Source organism: Neophocaena asiaeorientalis, unplaced genomic scaffold, assembly GCF_003031525.2.
Source record: "Neophocaena asiaeorientalis asiaeorientalis breed wild unplaced genomic scaffold, Neophocaena_asiaeorientalis_V1.1 scaffold190, whole genome shotgun sequence".
NCBI lineage: Eukaryota > Metazoa > Chordata > Mammalia > Artiodactyla > Phocoenidae > Neophocaena > Neophocaena asiaeorientalis.
The window spans coordinates 8,004,056-8,030,163 of record NW_020175017.1 but is presented as its reverse complement, the minus strand read 5'-3'; the positions used below and the strand labels follow the sequence as shown (position 1 = coordinate 8,030,163).

The 26,108-nt window shown below is 37.5% G+C and overlaps 2 protein-coding genes across 5 annotated transcripts in view; one reads left to right on the top strand and one right to left on the bottom strand.

Annotated features, from left to right (window-relative positions):
• Positions 1-716: 716 nt before the first annotated feature.
• PPP2R3C (protein phosphatase 2 regulatory subunit B''gamma) overlaps positions 717-26,108 on the bottom strand; it is a 25,625-nt gene continuing 233 nt past the window's right edge. Inside the window, exons 1-13 of one of the 4 annotated variants that reach the window (XM_024762059.1) lie at positions 20,218-20,236; positions 19,621-19,748; positions 16,720-16,824; positions 15,462-15,574; positions 14,955-15,052; positions 13,689-13,759; positions 10,496-10,628; positions 9,229-9,284; positions 9,076-9,151; positions 8,156-8,292; positions 5,119-5,256; positions 2,856-2,915; positions 717-1,022 (exon numbers count right to left, since the gene is read on the bottom strand). In XM_024762059.1, the coding sequence (XP_024617827.1) occupies positions 834-1,022; positions 2,856-2,915; positions 5,119-5,256; positions 8,156-8,292; positions 9,076-9,151; positions 9,229-9,284; positions 10,496-10,628; positions 13,689-13,759; positions 14,955-15,052; positions 15,462-15,574; positions 16,720-16,824; positions 19,621-19,713 (1,269 nt within the window). In that variant the 5' untranslated portion in view covers positions 19,714-19,748; positions 20,218-20,236 and the 3' untranslated portion in view covers positions 717-833. Of the gene's footprint in view, positions 1,023-2,855; positions 2,916-5,118; positions 5,257-8,155; positions 8,293-9,075; positions 9,152-9,228; positions 9,285-10,495; positions 10,629-13,688; positions 13,760-14,954; positions 15,053-15,461; positions 15,612-16,719; positions 16,836-19,620; positions 19,749-20,217; positions 20,237-26,108 lie in introns of those variants that run through there. The other 3 variants (XM_024762057.1, XM_024762061.1, XM_024762060.1) reach the window with 3 other exon arrangements.
• PRORP (protein only RNase P catalytic subunit) overlaps positions 24,813-26,108 on the top strand; it is a 118,140-nt gene continuing 116,844 nt past the window's right edge. Inside the window, exon 1 of the mRNA XM_024762052.1 lies at positions 24,813-24,838. The gene's annotated coding sequence lies outside the window, so the exon portion shown is untranslated. The remainder of the gene's footprint in view (positions 24,839-26,108) is intronic.

Below are 26,108 nucleotides of genomic sequence, written 5' to 3'. Positions count from 1 at the left end.
AAATTTTTATACTTTTTATTTATGCAAACTATAAAATTTCCCATAAATGCATTAAATGGTTTTGTCTTATTTTTAAGCCTCTTTCACTTTTTCTTCCTTTTCAACCCTTTTAATAGTTACTATTCCTTCTGAATCATAGTTCATGATATTCTACTCTCTTCTTTCATCTCTTAAAAATTAAACAGTATAACTGAGAATCTTTACACTTAGTTAACAAATTCTCTAACAAAAATCCTTAACAAAATGGAGTTAAGTTTTGTAAAATGTAACCCTGGTGCTGGTTAATAAAGGTAGACAAATGTTTTTTATAACAATGATTTAATTAAAGTAAAATACTAACTTGAATACTTTTTATTGAAACATTCTATTAAAATAAACATCATGTCCAAATACTTGCCAGAAATGAAATGGCCCTACTCTGATGAATGGGGAAGTCTGTAATCTTTGATATACATAATACTTTAGAATATTCAAGGTTAAATGATATAATTTAAACTATCTTTCAAGTATTCAAATTCTTAGTGACTAATGTCAGAACTATTCCATTAAAACTTCCTTTATTTCTAAAGATTATACAGATTCAAAGTGGACTCCTACCTTCACCAGATCACACTTGCCATATTTGAGCTAAGTGAAACCAGAATTTACTGACTCCTAATTTGGTCCCATTTCTTCCAGACCACTACAACCAAAATTCCAATAACCAGAACATTTGCTGTGTTCTATAGACATATGAAGTGTTTTATTTAGACCATTTCTAAGGATTCTGCTTCAAAGGTTTTACATGCAGCATTCAAGCTTACTTTAATGAATACAGTCTAGTCTTTGAGAGATCATGTATCATCAAGGTCTGCAGAGTTTTCATTATCATTTGCAACAAGGGCTTCTCTATTCTCGTAAGTCCAGAAGCCATTCAGATCAATTAGAATGGTGGTGACTGTGTCTCCTTGATTACTGTTGATTAAATCCTGAAGAGAGATTTTCAAAGGATCCTTTGGTTTTACCATGTCAAAGATTTCATCCTGCAAGAGAGGAAAAAAAATACAATGAAATCTGATATCTGATTCACTTAATTTCTATCATACAGTGATCTAAAATTCAGGGCTGGCACTTGAGCTTATGTAAAATTTTTTGTTCCAATTTTTTCTTTTTAATTTAACAGGCAATCCACCTCTTCTCTATACGCACAAAATTTTATTGGAAGATTCCTTAGGTACAGGCATACCCTTGGAGATACTGTGAGTTCAGTTCCAGACCACCGCCATAAAGTGAATATTGCAATAAAGCTAGTCATGTGAAATTTTTGGTTTCCCAGTGCATATAAAAGTTATATTTATACTATACTGTAGTCTGTTAAGTGTGCAATAGCATTATGTCTAATAAAATACACATACCTTAATTAAAAAATACTTTATTGCTAAAAATGCTAACCACCATCTGAGCCTTCAACGAGTTGTAATCTTTTTGCAGTAGTAACACCAAAGATCACAGATCACCATTATTATTACAAATGTAATAATAATAATAATAATAATAATAATAATAGAATATTGTGAGAATTACCAAAATGTGACACAGAGACACCAAGTGAGCAAATGCTGTTGGGAAGATGGCACCGATAGATTTGCTTGACTAGGGTTGCCACAAACCTTCAATTTATAAGAAATGCAATGAAACAAGGTATGCCTGTATGTGTCTTACAGAGAAACTGAAGCTCAGAGTTTAAGCTGCATAGCTAATTAGCAGCAAAACTAATGCAGTGTTCTTTGAATATATGTTAACTAACTACTTATATTTTTCTGTTGTCTTCTAACTGGTGATAAAGCAAGGCCTTGATTTAAGTGCAGACTTGGCTCAAAGTAAAAACTTAAATGCTTTAGAGCCAAGACAGTGACAAAGCTTCATTTCCAATAATGATGTCAGCCTTTTACTCTGGACCTGGAATGGGTAGGGGGAGCTCGGTATTAAAGAACTAGTCATCCATAGTGACACTAAACTGTGCTAAAAATGACTGGAATATATGGAAGAACCTCTTCTATATTATGACGTGTACTATAAGATTACTTACGGGGAATTAGTACATGTTTTCTAATCTGTTTGTAGTAAAATCACTCAAAGTATTTAATAGCATTTAAAGAGGCAAATTGCATTTTTAAAGGTTAGAACAATTCAGGTAAACGAAATGCATGAACTTTTAATCTTGCGTGTATGTGAAACTTCCCTTTCCAGGTTGGTGGCAGTTTAAAATTACTAGTTCTTAAGTTGCCAGTTGCATAGTTTCAATTTTTCCCACTTATATTAAACCAAAATAGCCCTTTATCTCATTATACTTGGTTAAAACTGGATGGGTTATTTTATTACATTTCTTCACCTGAACTAATACTGGATACTCAAAGTGGTTCACAGCTGGTAAAAGTCTGATTACTAAAATGCTAAGTAGCAGCATGTATTTCAAATAGTGGTAGTTTTCATACTGAAAGATTGATGTTTCCTTAAATACCAAACCAAGCGAGCTCTTTGAAGTAGCAGACTAAAAACGTGCCTGAACCTAAATAGCTCCCCCAAATTCAGTTTACAGTGGAAGAGACTACCAAAGGATACTGATTCTCTTAGTTTTCAATCAAAATGAATGAATGCTTCCAATGAGAACATGAGACTGACAATGCTAAAATCTTATACTGCACAAATCATTAGTCCAAGTATGTTCTCAGTTTCTAATGATTTAAATATTAATTCAGAGCAAATAACAGCAAATACTTGATTTGGTTCAGTATTTCATAAGTTGCTTTCAGGTAAAAACTTCATTTAATGCAAATGATTATGTGGTGTTATGTAAATGAAAGAAAAAAAGTAACCTTGACGTCTTGAAATGAAACAGGATCCTGTCCATGGATTTTCATTAGTTCTTGTATGGCCTGTATTTAGTAGAAATAAATCTTTAAATAAAAAACAAAATACGCAACATTCCCTGTCCTGTCCCATGGTCCCTTTCCAGTTCCATTTCCTATCCTTTCAGACCATAGGCCTCATCGTTTTAACCGCTCTTGCCAATATTCTCAAATTCCTTGACTTGCTTCACATCTGCTGAGCAAAACCTAAACAGTGGATCAGTGTAACCATCAACCTTTCTAGACCTACACCTTAGCTATGGAGAACTTCATAAAGAAACTATACAAGAGTACAGATTACTATTGCATAGGAATGGTCTCCAACCCCAGATGGGCCTTTAACAGGCCTAGCAATTCTGTTATGACCTGCTTCTCCCATTTTCCAGGAACGCTGTTCATACCTTCACCATTCTTTAAGGCACCCAATCCACCACCTCCCCTCCCACCCTACACTTTCTCTTCTACTTGACAGAAAAAATGGAGGTAAACCTCCCTCAAACTCTTCTCTTTTATGAACTTTAACAAAAAAATGCTGACTGAGAAACTACTGTGATCCAGTTGAACTAACAAATGTTTTAGGTGGGAGTCATTCACTGGAAAATGTGAAGCTTAAAATTCTTGGAAAATAATATGTTCCAAGTGCCTACTCTGTAGTGCCACTGATATCAGAATGTGCACAGGGCATCTCTTTGCAGCAGATGAGAATCTGAGTACACTCGAAGCTACTAGAGCAGGAGACCTGGATGGAATGATCTAGAGTGCACCATCTGGGCCCAGCTTTTATCACTGGGATACTGATGTACAAAGGCTCTAAGAACAGTCCAGGACTGCAGGGCTCAGCACCAGTAACTTTTTACCTTAGCGCATACAACCAAGCCTAAATAAACTGATAAAAATAAAGGTATGAAATATTTTCAATGTATTTAATAAATAAAATTTAATATTCAAAGAGTAGAGGATACTATGAAAAATCTTTATGAAAAGGAATTGAGTATTTAGCTTCCAAAAGATATATTTACTTTGTTTTCCTAAAACTGAATTTTCATTTAATAGGTCTGCCTAAAGTGGGGGACATCCCTATGATGGGTGATACTATATTCTCAGATGAGCCACTGATATAAGCCCACGTAGCATTCAATTTTTAAAAAATGCATCCTAATACTGGGATTGTAATTTATCCTTATAATAATCTGCAGTCATTACTACCTAGAAAATCATAATAGAAAGCTTTTCAGGGAATTTAACATGAAATTATGAAATATATACTCCGAAACTCAGAAATCAGATAAAGTTATTTTAAAAGTATCAAAAAATTTTTAAGTGGAAAAGAAAAAGCCTCTGGGGGAAAACTTCTTATGACAAAGATGTGAAAATGTCATTTTTATTGTTTAAAAAAAATTTCTTCTTACTATCAATCTTAACCACATAAAAATCAGATGGTCTTCTGAAAACTAGCTATAGAAATGTGGCAATGGAATGGGACACTACTGTACAAAACCGTTCCATCAAGTAGAAAAGTCACCGTTCAAACTGAGGAATGATTTATCTTTTTTTTTCTTTTTTTAACATCTTTATTGGAGTATAATTGCTTTACAATGGTGTGTTAGGATTTATCTTAAAAGGGAAGACATTCCTACATTTACACCTGCTGCAGCTGAATGCTTATCAGGTAAAATACAATCAAATTCCACTTCAGAGCTCATCATGCTATTCTCTGAGACCACCTATGGCACAGAATAAGTATTTCAGCAAATCTGTTTCACACTGAAATGCAGCCCACAATTCTAGCCAATTTTTAAATTTATATTTTTTACAGCATAGCAATGAAAAGAATCTACAGGTACCAGATGTGCAAAACTCCTGTGGAAAGGAGTTACCTTTTCTGTACTGTATAATTAAAGTTTCCGTAGGATTTTACATACTAGTTTTTAATCACCAAGAGCATACAGTTTCTCAGGTATGTTTGTATCTCCACTGGCTAATAGCCCCTGACGTGTATTTACACACTTTTTAGTATTCTACGACTAATCAAATCAGTATTGATTTAGTCCATTTATGTTTTTAAAAATAGAAAAAAACAAAACTAAAACCTGACTTGATTTCCTTCTGAAATCTGTTAGGTAAATGCTTTTGTTAAATTTAAACATCCCAAGTTAGATAAAATTGTCATTGGGTAGGTAATTTAAACCAAATTGTATAACAAAGACACATTTACACAAATGAGACTTACCCTAAAGAAATAATTAAGGGAAAAGACATTCAGATATCCTTTGTTCTCAATGTCAAGCAATTTGAAAATATATTGCAGAGCTGCAGGTTCTTTTCGGTTTTCTAATGCAAGAACAAAATCCAGGTAGGTCTTATAGTCCTATAGAAAAGAAAATGACATTCATTAGAGGCCTTATTTGTAATTAACTTTTCAAGTGACTGATGATTTGAAGATGTTTGTAATCAAAGATGGCAATTCTTTTAAAAATATGAAACGAGAAATCCATACTTAATATATACTTAATGTTGGTTTCTAGGAATTCTACATAGTAATTTATCTGTACAGGACAGTTTGAGGGGGCACAGCTCATTTTCTTATGAGAGATTTGCTGTGTTAAGCCATAATTTTCATTCATTAGGCTTTTGAAATGGACAGTGACTAACCTTTGCATGTTGCCACTAAATTTGTATTTTCATTTCGGTGTGGTCATTCTGAACTAGTTTTAAACTCTAATTCAGATGATTTCCAAAAAGTCATCTTAAGAGTGCCAGAGTGGCTTCCCTGGTGGCGCAGTGGTTAAGAATCCGCCTGCCAGTGCAGGGTACACAGGTTCGAACCCTGGTCCGGGAAGATCCCACATGCTGCAGAGCAACTAGCCCGCAAGCCATTACTGCTGAAGCCCACGCGCCTAGAGCCTGTGCTCCGCAACAAGAGAAGCTATCACAATGAGAAGCCCGTGCACCGCAACGAAGAGTAGCCCCCGCCCTCTGCAACCAGAGAAAGCCTGCACGCAGCAACGAAGACCCAACACAGCCAAAAATAAACAAATTTATTAAAAAAAAGAGTGCCAGATATTCTACAGTGATCTGACACTGTTCTCATCCAAAAAGGGGGCAGGAGAGTACAAATGAAGGCTGAAAAGACACGAACAGAACAGAAAGCTTTCTCTACGAAAAAGGGAGTCACAGGTTACTTTTTCTGCATGTTTAAAAAAAGTTAAGTACTTGGGAGATTCTCACTTGGAAAAGTTTATAATCTTGGAAAGGATTTTCTTAGGCTAAGATTAAGAATTCTTTTCTGCATAAATCGTAGTATAAAGAGCTAGAGATGCAGCCTCATCATGGTCTAAACTCCATGCCTAACTGTAGCTTCTGATTTTCTTTATTCATCAGGTTATTAGCATACCCCAGGCTCCTCACTGTTAACGGTAGGCAGCTGTGGGAGTCATGAAGCAGAGTTTTTGCACTTTTCCCTCTGCAGTTGGCTAACAATGGTGTTATTTAGAAAACTGCTATTAAAGCTAAATGATAAAACCTAAAACCCTGATTCTCTTCTGACAGTATGACCATTTCTTAAGCATCATTGGTTTCGAAAAGTTATCAGATCCTTAACACATGTTTTTAATAGCAAGAATGTGATTTAAAAATGCTATTTAGAATTTTCTTCTCAAGTATTTTGCATTGTTGTGATAAAAGGACAGGTGCATGTTAGCAAATCTTTAGCTGCTAAGGTAGCCACTTAGAGTAATACTACCTGATTCTTAGATTAAATTAAATCATGGCATATGTGGTACTATATCTGACCTGGTAATTTAATGAATGAACCATCTATATGAAAATAGTCAATAGGGTTTACCTGTTTTTCAGATTTTTTTTTTTTACTAGTCCACACTTCTCTACAATAGGTGCACTGACAATGAAATGAAAATATTAAAATTTTCTGTTTGCCCTGAGTCCATAAAGGAAGTAATGTTTTTAAGCAAATTTACCTTAAGATCAAAAGTTCTGAATCTCAAGTAATTTGATCAGTTCATACTTCTTAAGATACTGTTATAAACTGATATGAAAATAATGCTGTATCATATCAAGAAAAAGGCTTTTGTGATTAAGAAAATGGACAGAGGACCTGAAGAGTCATTCTTCTTTTTGTTTTTTTAATAAATTAATTTTATTATTTTATTTATTTATTGTTTCTGGCTGCTTTGGGTCTTTGTTGCTGCTTCGTTGCTTTTCTCTAGTTGCAGTGAGGGGGGGCTACTCTTCGTTGCAGTGTGTGGGCTTCTCATTGCAGTGGCTTCTCTTGTTGCGGAGCACGGGCTCTAGGCACACGGGCTTCAGTAGTTGTGGCACGTGGGCTCAGTAGTTGTGGCTTGAGGGCGCTAGAGCACAGGCTCAGTAGTTGTGGTGCACAGGCTTAGTTGCTCCACAGCATGTGGGATCTTCCCGGGCCAGGGCCTGAACCTGTGTCCCCTGCATTGGCAGGTGGATTCTTAACCACTGAGCCACCAGGGAAGCCCAGGAGCCATTCTTCTGAAGAAGACATAAGATGGCCAACAGGCAGATGAAAAGACGCTCAACATCACTAATCACCAGGGAAATGCAAATCAAAACCACAATGAAATATTACCTCACATCTGTCAGAATGGCTACCATTAAAAAGATAACTAACAAGTGTTGGCAAGAATATGCAGAAAAGGGAACCCTCATGCACTGTTGGTGGGAATGCAAATTGGTGCAGCCACTACAGAAAACATTATGGATGTTGGCAAGAATATGCAGAAAAGGGAACCCTCATGCACTGTTGGTGGGAATGCAAATTGGTGCAGCCACTACGGAAAACATTATGGCGGTTCCTCAAAAAATTAAAAATATAACTACTATATGATCCAGCAATTCCATTCCTGGGTATTTATCTGAAGAAAATGGAAACACTAATTTGAAAATATACATGCACCCCAACGTTCACAGCAGCATTATTTACATTAGCCAAGATATGGAAGCAACCTGTGTCCATCGACAGATGAATGGATAAAGATGATATGGTATACATATACAATGGCATACTACTCAGCCATAAAAAACAATGAAATCTCTGCACAGGGAATATAGTCAATATTTTACAGTAACTTTGGTATGTAATCTATAAAGACAGTGAATCACTATGTTGTATACATGAAACTAATATAACATTGTAAGTCAACTATATTTCAATTTAAAAAAAAGCCTTTTGGAAATTGTGGGAGCCTAAATTTTTAAAACTTAGAGATTTAAACTACTACCATTTCTCCATCATAAGTGAGACACTCCTGGAAAACACGGTCTAAGAAGACATTGGTCATGGTTGCTGTTCCATAGCGGGAGAGTTCTTCTTTACTGAGCATGCCATTGTGATCCTTATCAAGATTCAAATACTGGCCTTGGGGAGAAAGATGATAAAAAGACACTTATGACCAAAATAAAGTTCTAACTAAAAGACAAAAGAATAAACACTAACAAAAAGTTATTTTTATTGGTTAATATTTTGATTTTTAAACTAATTATGTTAGTCATGGTAGACATCTGCTATCCCTGCAATCTCTATCAGAACAACTGTTAAGCCAGAACCAAAGAAAACTCATCATAAAGGTCATGCCTTTATGCTATTTCACTTACATCATTACTTGTTTTCAGTTTGCAACCTTTTATAATTTTCCTAGGATTCTAAATTAGATGGAGGTAGGGGTCAACCAACATAAAGCACTGAAATGCTGGCACTTGAAAGCAGAGGTCAAGGTTGCCAAAATGAGTCACAAGACCACTCAAAAGGACAATGTAACAGACTAATGAAATTCAAGAAAAAAAAGCAAACTAGGCCCTAAAACACACCCTCTGTGGACCCTGAGAGTAGCATTTTATCACAATGCAAGATCACAGGTGCTGTTCATAATAATGTTCCTGAGTCAACAAAAAAATCAAACTACATTCTTTATGTTAAAGTGTTAGAAATGTACTAACTTAAATAAGAGTGACAAAAATATAAAACGCTGATATTTAAACAAGTAAAATTTAATAATCTAGAATATAAGCTCTTAAGGAAATTAGAATACTTTGATCTTAAGGTAAATTAGGCTATGTATAAAACTGTCCTTTGAACACCAGTTAATGAAACATTAACTGAGGAACGGATAAGTCAAATTATAGCATTATTATAGGAACATACCATACACCCGTAGGGCAGAAGGAGCAGAAAACCAATTTGTTTCTTGACTCTCCTTGGACAGTTCCTCATCCCTTAACTATATGAGCATAGAGACATAATTAGAAGATAGCAACTGTGAAGTGATATAATTAAGTAGTTTAAAAACATATTTACCTCCAATAAATCATCTAGGAAGCTGCATGCTAAAATATCTTGAATTTTTATCTTCCCTTTAAAGAACATAAACACAATTACTTAATTTTAAAAACAAGAGCAACTCAATTTTATAAAAGTATTATTTTAGAAGAGCAATCGCACAATTGATATTTTAAACTTCCTAGCTCTCATGCTCCAAAGTCCTTACTATGTATTTCTGTGAAAAGGGAAATCTGCAGGGAATATTTAATAAAATCTCATATAGGTATGTCTACCTATATACCCCCAACTATATACATCCAATTGAGAAATTCCAAAATTACATTGAGACCAGATTCCAAAAAAAGTTGTGTCAGTTTTTTTGTGGTTATGGATATGATACTGTCAGCAGTCAAATGAGGAGACTGTTTCCAGTTTTCCTTTGCAGGTTCTGGAATAGAAAGCAGTATAGAGGCGTGGTTAAGAGAGATAGGATTTAAATGCCACTCCTAGACATGCAATCCATCTAAGTTTTAGTTGCTTCACACATATAATGTGGGTAATAATACCTTCCTAATGGAGTTATGAGAAGAAAATGAAAGAATCTATGTAAAATGCTTAGCACAGTACTTAGTACATATTAAACAGTCAAAACGGTTGGCTATTATTATTGCATAAATTTCCAAGGAAAAAGATGTGTGTGTGCCTATAATGGAGGCGTTTAAAAAAACTGACAGCTACCCCATTCTGTGATGGACTCACAGCTGCATTTTCAAGGACAGAAGGAGTATCAGGGGCTTTGATTTGGGCCTCTGTTCCAGACACATGAATTTAAGCCTAGCAGGCAGGCTTGGCTTAACAGTACATTGATAAATGTACTGTTAATGAGGCAAAATTTACAAATCTGATCCTCATATAGGATAGTTAACTTGAAAATGAGAAAAACACATCATGGCTAAATGGTCCTCCTATCTCCCAATTCATATTTTTGATCAAAAAGAATAATGCTCTAGTATATTACCTATCAGGGATAGCAAATTATATCAGAATACCTGGCTTCTTAGATCTGGAGAGAATATACTTCATTTTAGAGATGAAAACATTGTAAAAAGGTTAGGTGATATTCCCACTGTCACACAGCTGATTATGGTTGGCACAAGTAAATCAAAAGATCTACATGTCAAAAGATTTATGTATTAATGGCAATAACATGTTAGGAAAATAAATAACATTTTAAAGACTTTTCTCTAGTTATTGAGATTTAGAAGTAATGATAATATCTAAGTTAGGTAAGATTTTCTTTTACCTGTTCTTAGAGGGTCTAAAAAGAAGAAGAACTTCCTAACTGCTGTACAAACATAAAAGGAGTAAAAAGATTTTTCCAGCCCATCTAATTGTGGCAAAGTAGGGATAAGTTCCAATATGTAGTTTTCTAAATCCTGAAAGAACAAAACAAAATAAAACTTGAAAGGGTTAAATGTCTGATCTTGTTTCTTCATGAGATACTGGAATATAATTTCAGTCCTAAAAATTATTCAGTATTAAAACTATATGAATGATGAAATAAATTCATTTGTGACTGAGTTTCAGATATTTTTCTTGGCTTGTTGTTTTAACTTTGCTTATGATGGTCTTTGCTCTCAGATTTTTAAAAATTTAGCTGAACTTATTGTTTTTTAGACTTCTGAGCTTTGTCATACTTAGAAAGGCTTTCCCTATTCCAAGATTATATATTTAAAAGCCTCTCATGGTTTCTTATATTTATTTTAATAATTTCATTACTTTTGCTTTATCCATTGTAAAGTATAATGTTTCTAGTTCATTTGAAACACTTTATAATTTAGTTGTAGAACAGATGGCATCTCAAACATGGTGTGTCCAAAATTGGACTCTTAATATCCCCAACCCTGGTCCTCACCCATATTCCCCTATTCCACCATTTATTCAAAGTAAAAAAGTTAAACTTGGTTCCTACCTTTTCTTCACCAAGGCCCCCACCCCTTACCCCCAAAATCTAATCCAGCAGCAAATTTTTGTCATTGTTGGGGGGTGTGTGTCCAAAATATATACTGAATTAATCTATTACTGGCTTCTACAGACATCACCCTGGTCTGGGCCACTATCATCTCTCACCTGGACAACCAGAGTAATTTCCTAATTATTCTTCTTTGACTCTAGGCTCTTTACAATTCATTCTCCACACATCCAGTAATTTTTAAAAATGTAAACCAGGGAGTTCACTGGTGGTCTAGTGGTTAGGAGCCCGGAACTTCACTGCCGTGGCCAGGGTTCAATCCCTGGCCGGGGAACTGAGATCCCACAAGCCACATGGCCAAAAAATAAATAAATAAAATAAAATGTAAACCATATCCTGACAGATTCAGCTTAAAAATTCTGGTGGCTGGGCTTCCCTGGTGGCGTAGTGGTTGAGAGTCTGCCTGCCGATGCAGGGGACATGGGTTCGTGCCCAGGTCCGGGAAGATCCCACATGCCGTGGAGCAGCTGGGCCTGTGAGCCATGGCCGCTGAGCCTGCACGTCCGGAGCCTGTGCTCCACAACGGGAGAGGCCACAATAGTGAGAGGCCCGCGTACCGCAAAAAAAAAAAAAAATTCTGATGGCTTCCCATTAGTCTCAATATAAAATCCAAACTCTTTATCATGGTCTAACAACCCAATATGTGGCCCTGCCTACTTCTCCAACTTCACCTCCTGTCACTCTAACCCTCGCTCATATGCTCCAGCCACACTGGCTTCCTTCTGCTCCTAGAACAGGTCAGGTTTAACTGTGCCTTGGGGACACTGAACTTGCTGTTCCCTCTGTATTACATTTCCATAAGGCTGGCTTCTTTCTCATCCTTCATGGCTAAAACTCAATCACTATCTCAAAGAGGCACCTCTTCCATCTTATCTAAAATAGTTCCCCAACCCCAGTCATACACTTTCCTAGTACCCTATTTTCTCCTTAGAACTTGTCACTCTTTGAAATCATGTTGCTGATAATTTAGTGTCTGCCTCCCCACTCTGCTAGGAAAAAAGCACCATAAGAGTAAGGCTTAGCAACGTACCTGGCACAAATAAGTGTTTGGTAATTGCTTATTTAATAAGATTTAGTAAGTGAATGAGAGTTTGCCTATACTACTCAAATTACAGATGTTGGCTCTGGAAATTACTGTCTTTTAAATAAGGGAGACACAAACTCTGGTTTCAAAAGGCAAAGTGCCAAGGTTAGGAGAGTTATTTCTTTTCTTTGAGAGAAATGTTTTCTTTCATTGAGAGAAGGGAACATTACTCCCTTTAAAACACAACTACAGAGATATACTGTTGCTTTTCTCTCTTCCTCCCATTCTTCTTTCAATTTTTGTTTCCATTCATGGGAAGAGGCAAGAAAAGTTTGTTTTGTAAACCAACTAATGGCTGACAAGAATTCTCAGAGCTATAGAAGTACTCCAATATCTGACCTGAGTAAGTATCAACTAGTGTTTAATACATCTTGCAAGAACCTTTTACTGTCAAGCTGATCTGAACCTTAAAGGACAAGGATCATACTGTGGCCCTAGAAAGGTTTTTAAGTGTAAATATCCAGTATGAGCTAACAGATTCTATCTATAGAAATCTGGATAAAACAGAGTGCAACAAATTATAACAGGAAACATAAACTATAACAGAGAATTTACATCTCTTTAAATTTTATATCTGAATATTTATTTAAGTGATGAATTAACCTGGTTCATATTTATGCATAACTCCCTTACCCCTTTGTATATATTTGGGAAAAAAAGCCTGAGCTGAAAAGAAGATATAGATTGATTGATTGATTTACTTATTTATTTATTTGCTTGCTTGCTTGCCACGCTGCGCAGCACGTGGGATCTTAGTTCCCTGACCAGGGATTGAACCTGGGCCCCCTGCCTCGGAAGCTCGGAGTCTTAACCACTGGACCACCAGGGAAGTCCCCATATAATTGACATACCCACACTTACAAGAATAGTGATTTGGATCATGAGGCTATAATTCTCTGTTGATAACCTGTTAATAACCAAATTAGTGCCTAATGGGAAATAAATAGCCTCTTGGTAACTGACCTTACAACCCAAACCTGCAGGTGGGACTATAGTCACATTATTTTTCTTATATTTCCTAAAAAAGGAAAAACTACTGGCCCTTACATTTTAAAACAGTCATACACTGATAACACTCATGAATAACCAAAAGTTTTTCACTGTTTTTTCAATGATTTTTAATCCAGTTAAAACATTACATTCTTTTCTTCTCCTTTAAAAGGCTTTTTTTTTCTTTAAAGGTTGGAGAAAAAGAATTTAGAAAGGAATTTTTGTGACCAATATACACTTAAAAAGTTCTGTAGTAACACGTTATTTGTAAAAACAAACAAAGCAGAGAAACAAAAACAAAATAAGAATTATCTGTAATCTCAACACCCAGTGATAACTACTGTTTAGCATTTTGGTGTCTAGCATTTATTAAAGTAGGTTAATACTTACAGATTCCCGGAGATACCCTTGTCCAGCAACATCATATAAACTGAGGCCTATTCTTGTTTGATGAAGCCAAACTGACAATAAACAAGAAAATGAAATATAATTATTAAGATTTATCCTTTAGTGTATATATATATATATATATATATATATATATGCATAAAAGGAGATAGATTAGAGAGACAAGCTAATTTAATGACTCTATAAACATATTTTTCTCACATGTATTACTTATCTCATTGATCCAAAAATTGTTTGAAACAAAATAAATATACCACAGAATTAACTGCAGATATCAACAATTCTACCATGCCTAAAGTGACAGTAAAGTTGATGCCCTTGAGAATACTGGTGTTCCACCAAAACAGGAGTTCTGATATTATGCCTTTAATGAAGCAGCTTTTATTCTACTGAGGTTAATTACCACAACCAAATATTAAAGCTGGTACACACAGGACTTGACAGGTCATTATGGAACTTATAGGGATCATAACAATTCCAACTTGTTTAATAAATACTCCTTGAGATGATGCTACAGTTGTGAGTTTGAAACTATCCTCTCAGGCAACTCAACCTGTAATATATTGGCGAAATAAAATTACCAGTGAATTAAAGTATTTCAAATAACCATCCATTAAAACTCTTGGTACAGCTTTTTTTTTTTTAGTGTTTATTTATTTTTACTTGTTGACAGTTTTGCTTTATTTATTTATTTATGGCTGTGTTGGGTCTTCGTTTCTGTGCGAGGGCTTTCTCTAGTTGTGGCAAGTGGGGGCCACTCTTCATCGCGGTGCGCGGGCCTCTCACTATCGTGGCCTCTCTTGTTGCGGAGCACAGGCTCGACACACAGGATCAGTAATTGTGGCTCACGGGCCCAGCTGCTCCACGGCATGTGGGATCTTCCCAGACCAGGGCTCGAACCCGTGTCCCCTGTATTGGCAGGCAGATTCTCAACCACTGCACCACCAGGGAAGCCCCCTCAGCTTTTGATATATCTAGTTAGCTAGTATCTTCAAGATACATGAGGCTTTTGTTTTGTTTGTTTTTTATAATAATGAACCCAAATGTATGGTAGAAACTTTCAGCTCTAGTAAGTTCCAGGAGAGAATCATAATAATAGGAAAACAAATCTTGGTCAAAAGACAAGAATTCTATTATTCAAATTTACTAAGAGTTGTTTGACATGGAAGGGATACTATAAAAGCACTGACTGGAAACCTACTTGATTCCCAGATAGAAGGAGTTCAAGTACAATGAAAATGAAATCACCTTTTCTCATGACATAATTAAAGAACTGCATGATGGAAATTCTTCCATAAGAATCTGTATGAAGGAGTTTAGCAAAGACTTTTGCTGCGAAAAATTGCCTAAGGAAAGGAAATAAAGATTAAATCATCTGCCAATATAATATAAAAATGACTTCTGTATGACTTAGCAGACAAGAGCATAAATTCAAACAATTAAAAATCAAAGTGGTAGGAAAAAAATCAAAGTGAGAACTATAGTTCAAAACTGAAAATGTTAAGCCATACATCTTTAATTCTATTGTCTTAAGAATGAAGACCTATAATGCTGTAAATAAGCTATATTATTTCTTTTAATAACTTTATACCAATGTAATTTTCTTGACTGTAAATAATTTTATTAAACTTTATTAGTTTAATGAAAAGCTGACTCAAATTATCATATTATTGACTTAAATTTTCATTAACATTTACTTGAGGCATTTAAAATGCTTAACATAACATACTCCTTTGTTAATCATATTATTCTTACTTGCACTTTGGTCCAGCTTTTTCACCAACCTTTAAAAAATTTTCATAATTAATCATTGCTTCCTCTCCAATCATGGGTGGTGTCTGGTGCTTGTCCAGCAAAAACCATAAGTTCTTAGGAGAATTGCAGAAATTAAGATGTTATAATCAACTGCACAAAATTTAAAAACGTAGTTAAATGTGTTATTTCCATTAAAGTGATAGACTACTGTAGGGTCAAAATGCAAGGGTTTAAATCCCAGCCCTGCTCTGTGATCTTGGACAGTAGACTTAAAGTTTCTGTTTCAATTCTGATCTGTAAAGTAAGGATAACAGTGTCTACATCATATAGTTACACAGATTAAAGAGGAACAGTATATGAAAATTTTAGAACTTAGTAAACACTATGCTAGCTATTTTTTTTTTTTTGCCATGTCACATGGCATGCGGAACTTCCCTGCCCAGGGATCGAACCCACACCCTCTACATTGGAAGCGTGGAGTCTTAACTACTGGATCACCAGGGAAGTCCATAGCTATTTTTTTATCATGTTATTAGTAATCAAAAGGATAATAGGAGATGATAGTCTTCTTAATATTACTCCCTATGGTAGTGGTTCTCAACTTTGGCCACACATTAAAATCACCTATGGAGGGCTTCCCTGGTGGCGCAGTGGTTGAGAGTCTGCCTGCCAATGCAGGGGACACGGGTTCGTGCCCCAGTCCAGGAAGATCCACAAGCCGCGGAGCGGCTGGGCCCGTGAGCCATGGCTGCTGAGCCTGCGCGTCCGGAGCCTGTGCTCCGCAAAGGGAGAGGCCACGACAGTGAGAGGCCCGCGTACCGAAAAAAAAAAAAAATCACCTATGGAGCGCTTCCCTGGTGGCGCAGTGGTTGAGAGTCTGCCTGCCAATGCAGGGGACACGGGTTCGTGCCCCAGTCCAGGAAGATCCACAAGCCGCGGAGCGGCTGGGCCCGTGAGCCATGGCTGCTGAGCCTGCGCGTCCGGAGCCTGTGCTCCGCAAAGGGAGAGGCCACGACAGTGAGAGGCCCGCGTACCGAAAAAAAAAAAAAATCACCTATGTACTTTAAAAAACAATACAAAACTATCCTTGGGACACACAAGCTTTGCAGCTGATTCTGGTGGGAACCATCGCTACAGAGCCTGTGCTTTCAGTCACTGCACTACTGGCTCCATTTAGGCACCCCGAGATCCCACATGATACATGTAGTACAAACAAGAAATGGTGAACCTCCAAAGCAACCTTTTATTCCATTCTTACCTGTAATTCTTCATTATCTAACAGTTCCCTGCTTTTCCTTTGCAGAAAGACAGCTCTGGATTCTTCTCTTAATTTCTGTAGTAAGACCTCATCTTCAGCTGGCAGCTAAAAATACACTGTAGAGTTAATTTCTACACTTAAATTCTAGACTATTGGGTTATGTAAAATGTATTTGGCCTCATAAAAAATTATGTATACTACTGTCTCAAAATTACTTTTTGTATCTCAATCTTGCTTAATTTCAGGTCATCATTTATTTAAAAAGTTCATTTAATAAAAAGAGATCCACAGAGAATTCAGTGATCAGTGAAGCCAGTTCTGCCTGGAAAAGGCTAACCATCTAGCTCAAGTTTCTTTATTCAGATCCATACAGGTTTACTTAAAAATTAAACACAACACTTAGTATGTGCCCATAATATATCAGGCATCAATACACTCATTCTAATTTAATCCTACTAGCCCTGTGAGATGCATTTCATCATACTCAATTTAGAGGTGAGGAAATCAAGAGATGGATGACTTTATCAAGAATACATATGCAGTTAGCCAGTCCCAGACTAAAGATTTAAATCTTCAGAGTCCAAGTCTGTCTTAATTTCTTATGAGTTGTTTGGTTTGGTTCCCTGTACTCCTCTGTCCCCTCAATTTCACACCTAATGTTAATGACTTGCTCAAAGTTGTGCAACTAAAGTAACAAAATTTGAATGCGGGTCTTCTGACATCAGGGATTCAGTGTATTTTCTCTTCTCCATCTCATTTCCATCACTGGGTAGTTAGGTACCTCTCCCAATTAAGCAGACTTTAATGCTATTTCCTAGTGACTGCTAGGAGTAAAGTACTATGACAGATGTTCAACGTAGGATAACCATCCCCAAACTAAATGTATCCGAATGTCATGCTCTTATTTTACTTTATGACCACCACTTTTTCTATTTTCTCAATGTAGCTCAAGTTTCATTTTATATTTGTAGAGCACTGTTCCCATTGTAACCTTAGACTAATAAAGAACTAAATTAGGATTGGCTGAAGAGCGACAGTTTTAGCCAAGTATGCTTTTTGAGACTGGGTCACCTTACTTCCTAGAGATAATTAAGCCGATGTCTATTAGTTGGCCTCCAAAGCAGAGGTTCGTCCTCCTGTGGTGATTTCCCTAAGCAAGGCTTTAAAATGACTCATTCTAACAACTTCAAACAATTTGCTTTGAGGATTTTTTCTTACTTTTCTGTAACTTTGCCCCATTAAATGTAGCTAAGTAACCCACAGTCCAAATTGGGGGCTATGGTTTTCGCTTTTTATTTCTAAGAACTAAGATGCCATCCCTCCCATCAAAAGGGATGGAGAAGGAATATGCATTAGGAGGTGAGGCTGGGGCTGAGACTGGGATTGTGCTCCAGTGGCTAGTCAACCAGCTAACCAGCCAAGGAGAGAAGTGGTGACCAAAGATGACAGGTGGTTTCTCTAAAGCAGTGGAGTGGAAGTAGATGAAGAAGAAACAAGGGAAAGAACATCCCACAAATCTACATCTGCAGACCAGAAACCATTTGGGATCTGGAAGAGGTCAGAGAAGAGATAGAAATGGGGGAAAAGGGGATTCCCTCAGAAAACACAAGGGGATGGTTGGTACTAGAAATACAGGAAAGTTGAGTCCTGGGAATGGAGTAATGTCAGCATCTGAGGGCTGTTCCTGGGTTAGTAAGATAATGCTTTCACAATCCTGATTACATGAAATAATGAATATAAAATGCTCTGAAGTACGTAGACACTCAATAAATGGCAGTCCTCTTCCCACTCCCCCAGACTATAAAAAATTCTCAGCTGTCTAACTGCCTCTGATTAAGAAAGTGTGAAATGCAAAAAAGCAACAGCAGTATGTATGATGTGACCCCATTTTTGTTAAAACACACACACACACACTCACACACACACACACATATAGAAATATGTAGAAGGATTCATGTAAAAATGTTTATTTACATCTCTGGGCAATGTTATTATGGGAAAATATCAACTTTACCTGTTTTTTCTCTTTTCCATGACAAACGTGGATTAGTCATATAATTCTTAAAAGTCTGGGAGACATATAGTATTACAAAAAAGTTTCCAGTAAAATGGTTCACATGTACACAAGTACAAAAAAGTTTGTACTTGAAGAAATAAGTTAAAATTATCTGGATAATCTACTTCACTCCTTGATGCAAGCAAAACAAAATATTTACTTTCTTTGCAAATAATGTTGTAATTAATTGAGTTTAGGAGGTAACAGGTTTAAGAGATATTCAGCTAAAATTCCAAAGTTAACTTTTCTATAGTAGTTACATTTCCCATAATACTAAATAGGACTTATTCTTTTCAGAAGCCTTCAATTTCAGCTGTAAATATCTTTCTTAAAGTCTTACTGTTTTATCTATAACCCTCCTCAAAGCCTTCTTTACCATTTTGGCACAAGGAAACATATAATTAAGTATAACTCTTAAAATTTGTTTTCCACTCTCAATCTATTTTTCAGTTTAGCCTTGAGCAAAACATTTTACACCTTATGAGTAAAAGACAAAGTTTAAAATTGTGATCAGCCAAGTAAATCTAAGTCTTATAGAAAGCCTGGCAACATAATCCAAAAGAATACCTACTACTAACATCCATAATAAAAATTAGGAGGAAGGAAAAAGCCTACAGTTCAAAAAAGTGGCAAATAACAACTTTGTGTTTTTATACCCACTTATATGAAAAACCAAGATTTAATCAGGTCAAAAATAATAAGGTCAACTAGAATGAAACAATAAATGTACAAAATTTAAAATATAATCAATTTGTTTATTTATAAAATATAAGATTTTTAATCCCATTTGAAAAATTACATTTCATTTACAAACTCTGCAAGACATTTGCTTAGATACCACTTACCCTATAATAAAACCGGGGAATGGTCTTATAGAATTCATTTGTGTTTTTTCTACCTCCTTTCCATTCTGAGTAATACTTGGTAAATAAATCCATTTCTTCATCTTTTAATTCTTGTTCACTTTTTTTTTCTGGTAACAAAACACGTTAAGGAGGGGAAAGCACTTTTAAAATCAAACAATATTTTTTTCAAGACATCTATACACTATGGTCTAATTACAGTACAAAAAAGGTCTTCACAATTGTACTTAGACACTAAGCATCTATATTAACTTTCTTGAAATACCAAGAATCACTATCTTCAACAGAAGCAGCCTCCTCTACATCTTCAACCAGTTCTCAGATGCTCCCTCTGCTTATTTTTATCACTATACTTGTCTCTTTCTCAAGTCATTGCCTCTCTTATAGACCTGACATGTTCTAATTCATTCAATCAAAAGTTCTCACTGAGCACCTACTCCAAACAGAGCACTGCACTAGACAATGGGGCTAGAGCAGCGAGAAAGTAGGCACAGCCCTTGGTCTCATGGGAGTTTCAGTGTCATAGTCACTATTCCTCTACCTATCTGAAGTTCACACCTCAGGGTGCTATTACCCAACCTGCTTGCTGCTGGCAGATGGCCATCTCATTTAGCCATTCCTCCACCATGAACCATGAGACTGGTGCACAGCTTTCTTCACCTGCAATCATTATGGAAGAATAAACATTTAGGTGGGTGAAGGTGCCCCCTCAACTCTGAAGGCTTCCACCTCTACTGCACTCTGTTCACTTAGAAAGACCACAGATCTTACCTGTTCCTGTTCTGAAATCTTAAACTCTAATATACTCTCAAAAATTTTCTCTCCTTCTGGTTGTTATTCAAAACCTCACTGCACTGGCACAAAAACAGACATACAGATCAATGGAACAGGAGAGAAAGCCCAGAAATAAACCCATGCACCTAGGGTCAATAAATCTACGACAAAGGAAGCAAGAATATACAATGGAGAAAAGACAGTCTCTTCCATGAGTGGTGCTGGGAAACCTGGACAGCTACACGTAAAAGAATGAAATTAGAACATTCTCTAACACCACATTCAAAAATAAACTCAAAATGGATTAAAGACCTAAATGTAAGACCACAGACTATAAAACTGCTAAAAGAAAACATAGACCACTCTGACATAAATTGCAGCAATATCTTTTTGGATTCATCTCCTAGAGTATTGGAAATAAAAACAAAAGGGATCTAATTAAACTTAAAAGCTTTTGCACAGCAAAGGAAACCATAAACAAAACGAAAAGACGACCTACACAACGGGAGAAAATATTTGCAAACAATGAGACCAACAAAGGATTAATTTCCAAAATATACAAACAGCTCATACAACTCAATACCAAAAAAAAAAACCCCCCAAAAACCCAACAAAACCAAACATTCCAATCAAAAAATGGGCAGAAGATCTAAATAGACATTTCTCCAAAGAAGACATCCAGATGGCCAACAGGCACATGAAAAGATGCTCAATATTGCTAATTATTAGAGAAATGCAAATCAAAACTAAAATGATGTATCACCTCACTCCAGTCAGAATAGCCATCATCAAAAAGGCTACAAATAATAAATGCTGGAGAGGGTGTGGAGAAAAGGGAACCCTCTTTCACTGTTGGTGGGAATTTAAACTGATACAGCCACTATGGAGAACAGTATTGAGGTTCCTTAAAAAACTAAAAATAGAGTTACCAGATGATCCTATAATCTGACTCCTGGGCATATATATGGAGAAAACTATAATTTGAAAAGATACATGCACCCCAATGTTCACTACTGGAGCACTATTAACAATAGCCAAGACATGGAAGCAACCTAGATGTCCATCCACAGATGAATTGATAAAGAAGATGTGGTGTATATATATATATACAATGGAATATTAATCCATCATAAGAATGGAATAATGCCATTTGCAGCAATATGGATGGATCTAGAGATTATCAAACTAAGTGAAGTCAGACAAATATCATATGATATCGCTTATATGCGGAATATGAAAAAAAGATACAAATGAACTTATTTACAAAACAGAAAGAGACTCAGACATAGAAAACAAGCTTATGGTTACCAAAACCTCACTGCACTTCAGCCTCATTGAGATCTTCAATTCTGTGATCTGTTTTCTCAAAAGTTTTTCCTCTTCTTGGTCTCACTTCCTTCTCAACATGTGTGTAGTTGTTCCCCGAAACTCCTGCCTGCATTTCTGCCATATCTGCCTTGTTAATTTTTAACCTTGGACCAATTTTATAATCTGTTTACTAATGCTCAATGGTGCTGGAGAAAACTGCCAAATTTTGCAAATATTTGGTCCCACAAATTTATTTCACGGTTACTAATAACTCAGCCTCCCCAAACCACCAATACATATTTTATTTGCGCCTGATGTCCTCTTGGTGACTGACTGCTCCAGACTTTCACTACATTCCTCAAGCCCCCTGTGTTCACCCTCAACAGATGAGAATCCCACCCAGTTCACCAACAACTGAGTCTACTGGGCATGGATACCCACAAATATCTAAGTGGAGTGGGAGGACAGGAAGGTATCAAATCTGCATCTTACTTTCTTCCTGCCAGTTTCAGGGGAAAACGTAGCTCTTCTCTCACCCAAGGCTAACCCCTCATTGTCTCATCTCCTCCGCAAAACTCCTTCCTTTCTACCTGTTGCCACACATAATTCCTTCTTCCTCATCCACTTTCTCAAATGAAAGGCCTGTGTTGGTGATCTCTACTTTCTTACCTCTCACTATCTCTTTATGCAATCCTGCCACTCTACGGAAACTGCCAGGGCAACATGTGACCTAATTGTTTAGTTTAATGGACACACCTGTCTTTGATTTCTCTGTTAAATTTGATACTGTCCATGATTCTAAACTTTTTATAGCTTCTATGAGACCACACTCTGTTGATTCTCCTATTTTATGGCTATTTCTTTTTTCTTTTTTTATTTAACTGATCTACTTATTGTCTGTCTTTATTTATTCCAATTTTTATTGGAGTACAGTTGATTTACAATGTTGTGTTAGTTTCTGCTGTATAGCAATGTGAATCAGTTATATATATACATATATCCACTTTTATTTATTATTATTTAAATAAATTTATTTATTTTTGGTTGTGTTGGGTCTTTGTTGCTGCACGTGGGCTTTCTCTAGTTGTGGCGAGCAGGGGCTACTCTTTGTTGTGGTGCGCGGACTTCTCATTGTGGTGGCTTCTCTTGTTGCAGAGCATGGGCTCTAGGCGCGTGGGCTTCAGTAGTTGTGGCACGTGGGCTCAGTAGCTGTGGCTCGCGGGCTCTAGAGCACAGGCTCTGTAGCTGTGGAGCATAGCCTTAGTTGCTCCGCGGCATGTGGGATCTTCCCGGACCAGGGCTCGAACCCATGTTCCCCGCATTGGCAGGCAGATTCTTAACCACTGCGCGACCAGGGAAGTCCCTCTTCTTTTTTCTTAATCTTCTTCCTCTATCATTTCAACTTTCATAGTTTAACCTCTAAGCCCCAAACCTATGTCACTAACCCAGACATTGCGCTAAACTCATGCATTCAAAACAAAATATTTTCATCCTCATGCTCCAACATACCTAGAATAACTTTCCCTATCCCTCACCTTACTACTCTTCTTCTAATTCCATATTTTCATCTCAGTAAGTGGTACCACTATCATCCAATCACCCGAGCCCAAATCCCAAGAGTCACTTTAATTACATCATTCAACTATTCTAGGGATACACAAGTATATGTGTGAGTGGATGAGTGCATACACACATGCAGCTTTCAACTGTGTCAGGGATACTGACTCTCTCACTGAGATAACATTGACCAAAAAAAAAAAAAACAAAAGAAGGTGAGGAAGTTGCCTATTCAGATATCCAGGGGGAACTGCATTCCAGGAAGAAGGAACAGCCAGTGCCAACGCACGAAAATGGGAGTGTCCCTGGTGTGTGCAGGGAAGAGGGAGGCAGCCAGTGCAGTTGCAGCAGAATGAGCCAGAGGGAATAGCAGGAGATGAGGGACACCAGATAATGGGGGGGCAGGCCACTAGGCCTTTGGAAAGACCCTGGCTTTCATTCTGATGAGGGAGAGAGCCACCAGAAGGAATTAAGAGGCTAATGCAGTAATCCAGGTGACAGATGGCGGTGGCGTGGGCCAGGGTGGCTGCAATGGAGGTGGCTAGGAGTAAATTTATTCTGGATATATTTTCTTTTTAGTCCCAGGGTTTGCTGACACACTGGATGTGGGTTTTGGAGAAAGAGAGCAGTCAAAGATGTCTCCAAAGGTTTTGACCTGAGTAGATGCGATTGTCGGCAACTAAGATGGGGAAAACTACGAGCAAGCAAGTTAGGAAGGAGAGTGGGAGTTCAATTTCAGACAAGATTAAGATGTTAGATCCTAGTGGCCATGTCAGGTAGACAATTATTGATAGATATATGAACCTGGAATTTGGGATGAGGTCCAGGCCAGAGGTATACATTTGGGAGACATTAGCAAATAGACATTATTTAAAATCGTAAGAAGGTGAGTGTAGACAGAGAATAGACACTGACCAAGGCTTCAGCCTTGGGCCCTCAAATATTAAGTTCTTGGGAAGAAGAGGAAGAAAAAGCAAAGACTGAGAAGGGATGACTGGTGAGGTAGTAGGAAAACTAAGAGAGTGTGTCTCCCAGAAACCAAGAGAAGAAAGTATGTGTAGGAGGAGTGAGTGACCTACTATGTTCCTGGCAGGGGCTGCTGGCTGGTCAAGTAAAATAAGGACAGCTGAGCACTGGAACAATGTGAAGATCACTGACGATCATGACAAGCAGGAATCAGAGACAACGACAGATTCAACCAACAACTCTTTTAACAAGTGTTGCTATAACGAGGCATAGGCTACAGGTGGAAGTTAAGAAAGTTTCTCTAAGGTGGGAGAAATACCACCATGTTCATATGCTGATGGGAGTGAATGAGAGAAAATCTCATGATGCAGGAGACAGAGGATGACTGCAGGAGTACATCCTTGAGGGGGCAAAAATGGGATCTAGCACACTGATGAAAGAAAGAGCCTTCAACAGAAGTAAAACCTATACAATTTACTTGTAAGTTCTACAAGGACAAGGATTTCTGTTTACTGCTATAGCCTAGGTTATCCAGATAACAGACATGTGGTAGAGTGGGTTTAGGAGTGAAGGGGAGGAGAAAGCACAAGTACAGGTAAATTTTCCTAGAAGTTTTCCTATAAGGGGTGTGGAGAAATGTAGCAAAAGCTGGAGGGGGTTGTGAGATCAAATGATTTTTTTTAAATGATGGGGGATATTACAGCATATTTGTCATAGCTGATGAAAATGAACCAGTAGAGAAAGAAAATTTGATGGTGTATAAAGGAGAGGATAAGGCCAGAGTGAAGTCAGTGAATAAAAGAAAGAAATGCGATCCAGCGTTGGAGTACAGGGACTGTTGGCCAGTTCACCATTTTAACAGTGAACGCAGAGTGCACGGTTGCCTATAGTGGGTGGGGAGTGGGGGGGCACTGACAGAAATGGTAAATGGGAACAGGTGAGATTCCTCTTTGCTTCTACTTTCTCAAATATATATACTAGTTCATCAGCTAAAGGTAAGGAGTACATAGGACATACTGAGGATTAGAGGTTTGGGAGATGAGAAGGAACTGCCTTAGAGTGTAGGAGACTGAATGTTTAGGGAAACGCGGAAGAAGTGTAAATGAATGACTGAAACACCTACTTTAGGTTAGTGGACATGAATTAAAAGTGAGGAAATTCACCAAGGTTCCGTTTTTCTCTAACCACTTTCAGCTGTCCTGGATGCAGTTGTGAAATAGTAAAGATAGTTTTAACCAGGTTGATTAACAAACGTGAGGCAGAGGGAAAGAGATAAGGAAAAATGGATTATTAAATCTAAAATGGATAAGGAGGGAAGTGAAAAGTGTGACGATAAAAAGGCGGTAGGGGTAATGAATTATAGGTTCTGGTAGGATCAAAGGGTTGATGGCGCCAGGACTCTTAATTATCCCTCATAAGTCTAGGTCAGGACCATGCAAGTGCGTGGCTAAGGTAGCTTTTCATTCCCGCAAATCCCTTCTCAGGGAAGTGTGGGTCAAAACTCTCTGGAGGGCTTCCCTGGTGGCGCAGTGGTTGACAGTCCGCCTGCCGATGCAGGGGACACAGGTTCGTGCCCCGGTCCGGGAAGATCCCACATGCCGCGGAGCGGCTGGGCCCGTGAGCCATGGCCCCTGAGCCTGCGCGTCCGGAGCCTGTGCTCCGCAACGGGAGAGGCCGCGACGGTGAGAGGCCCGCGTATCGCAAAAAAAACCCCAAAAAACAAAAAAACCAAAACTCTATGGATCCCTAAACCACATCCCAGTCAGCCTCCTTTGTCAGGAGAGGTTTTACCGAAGCGAAAGGCACGGCTCCCAGGTGCTGCTCCTCCCCATCCATCCTCCCCCCCCCCGGCCCCCCCCCCCCCC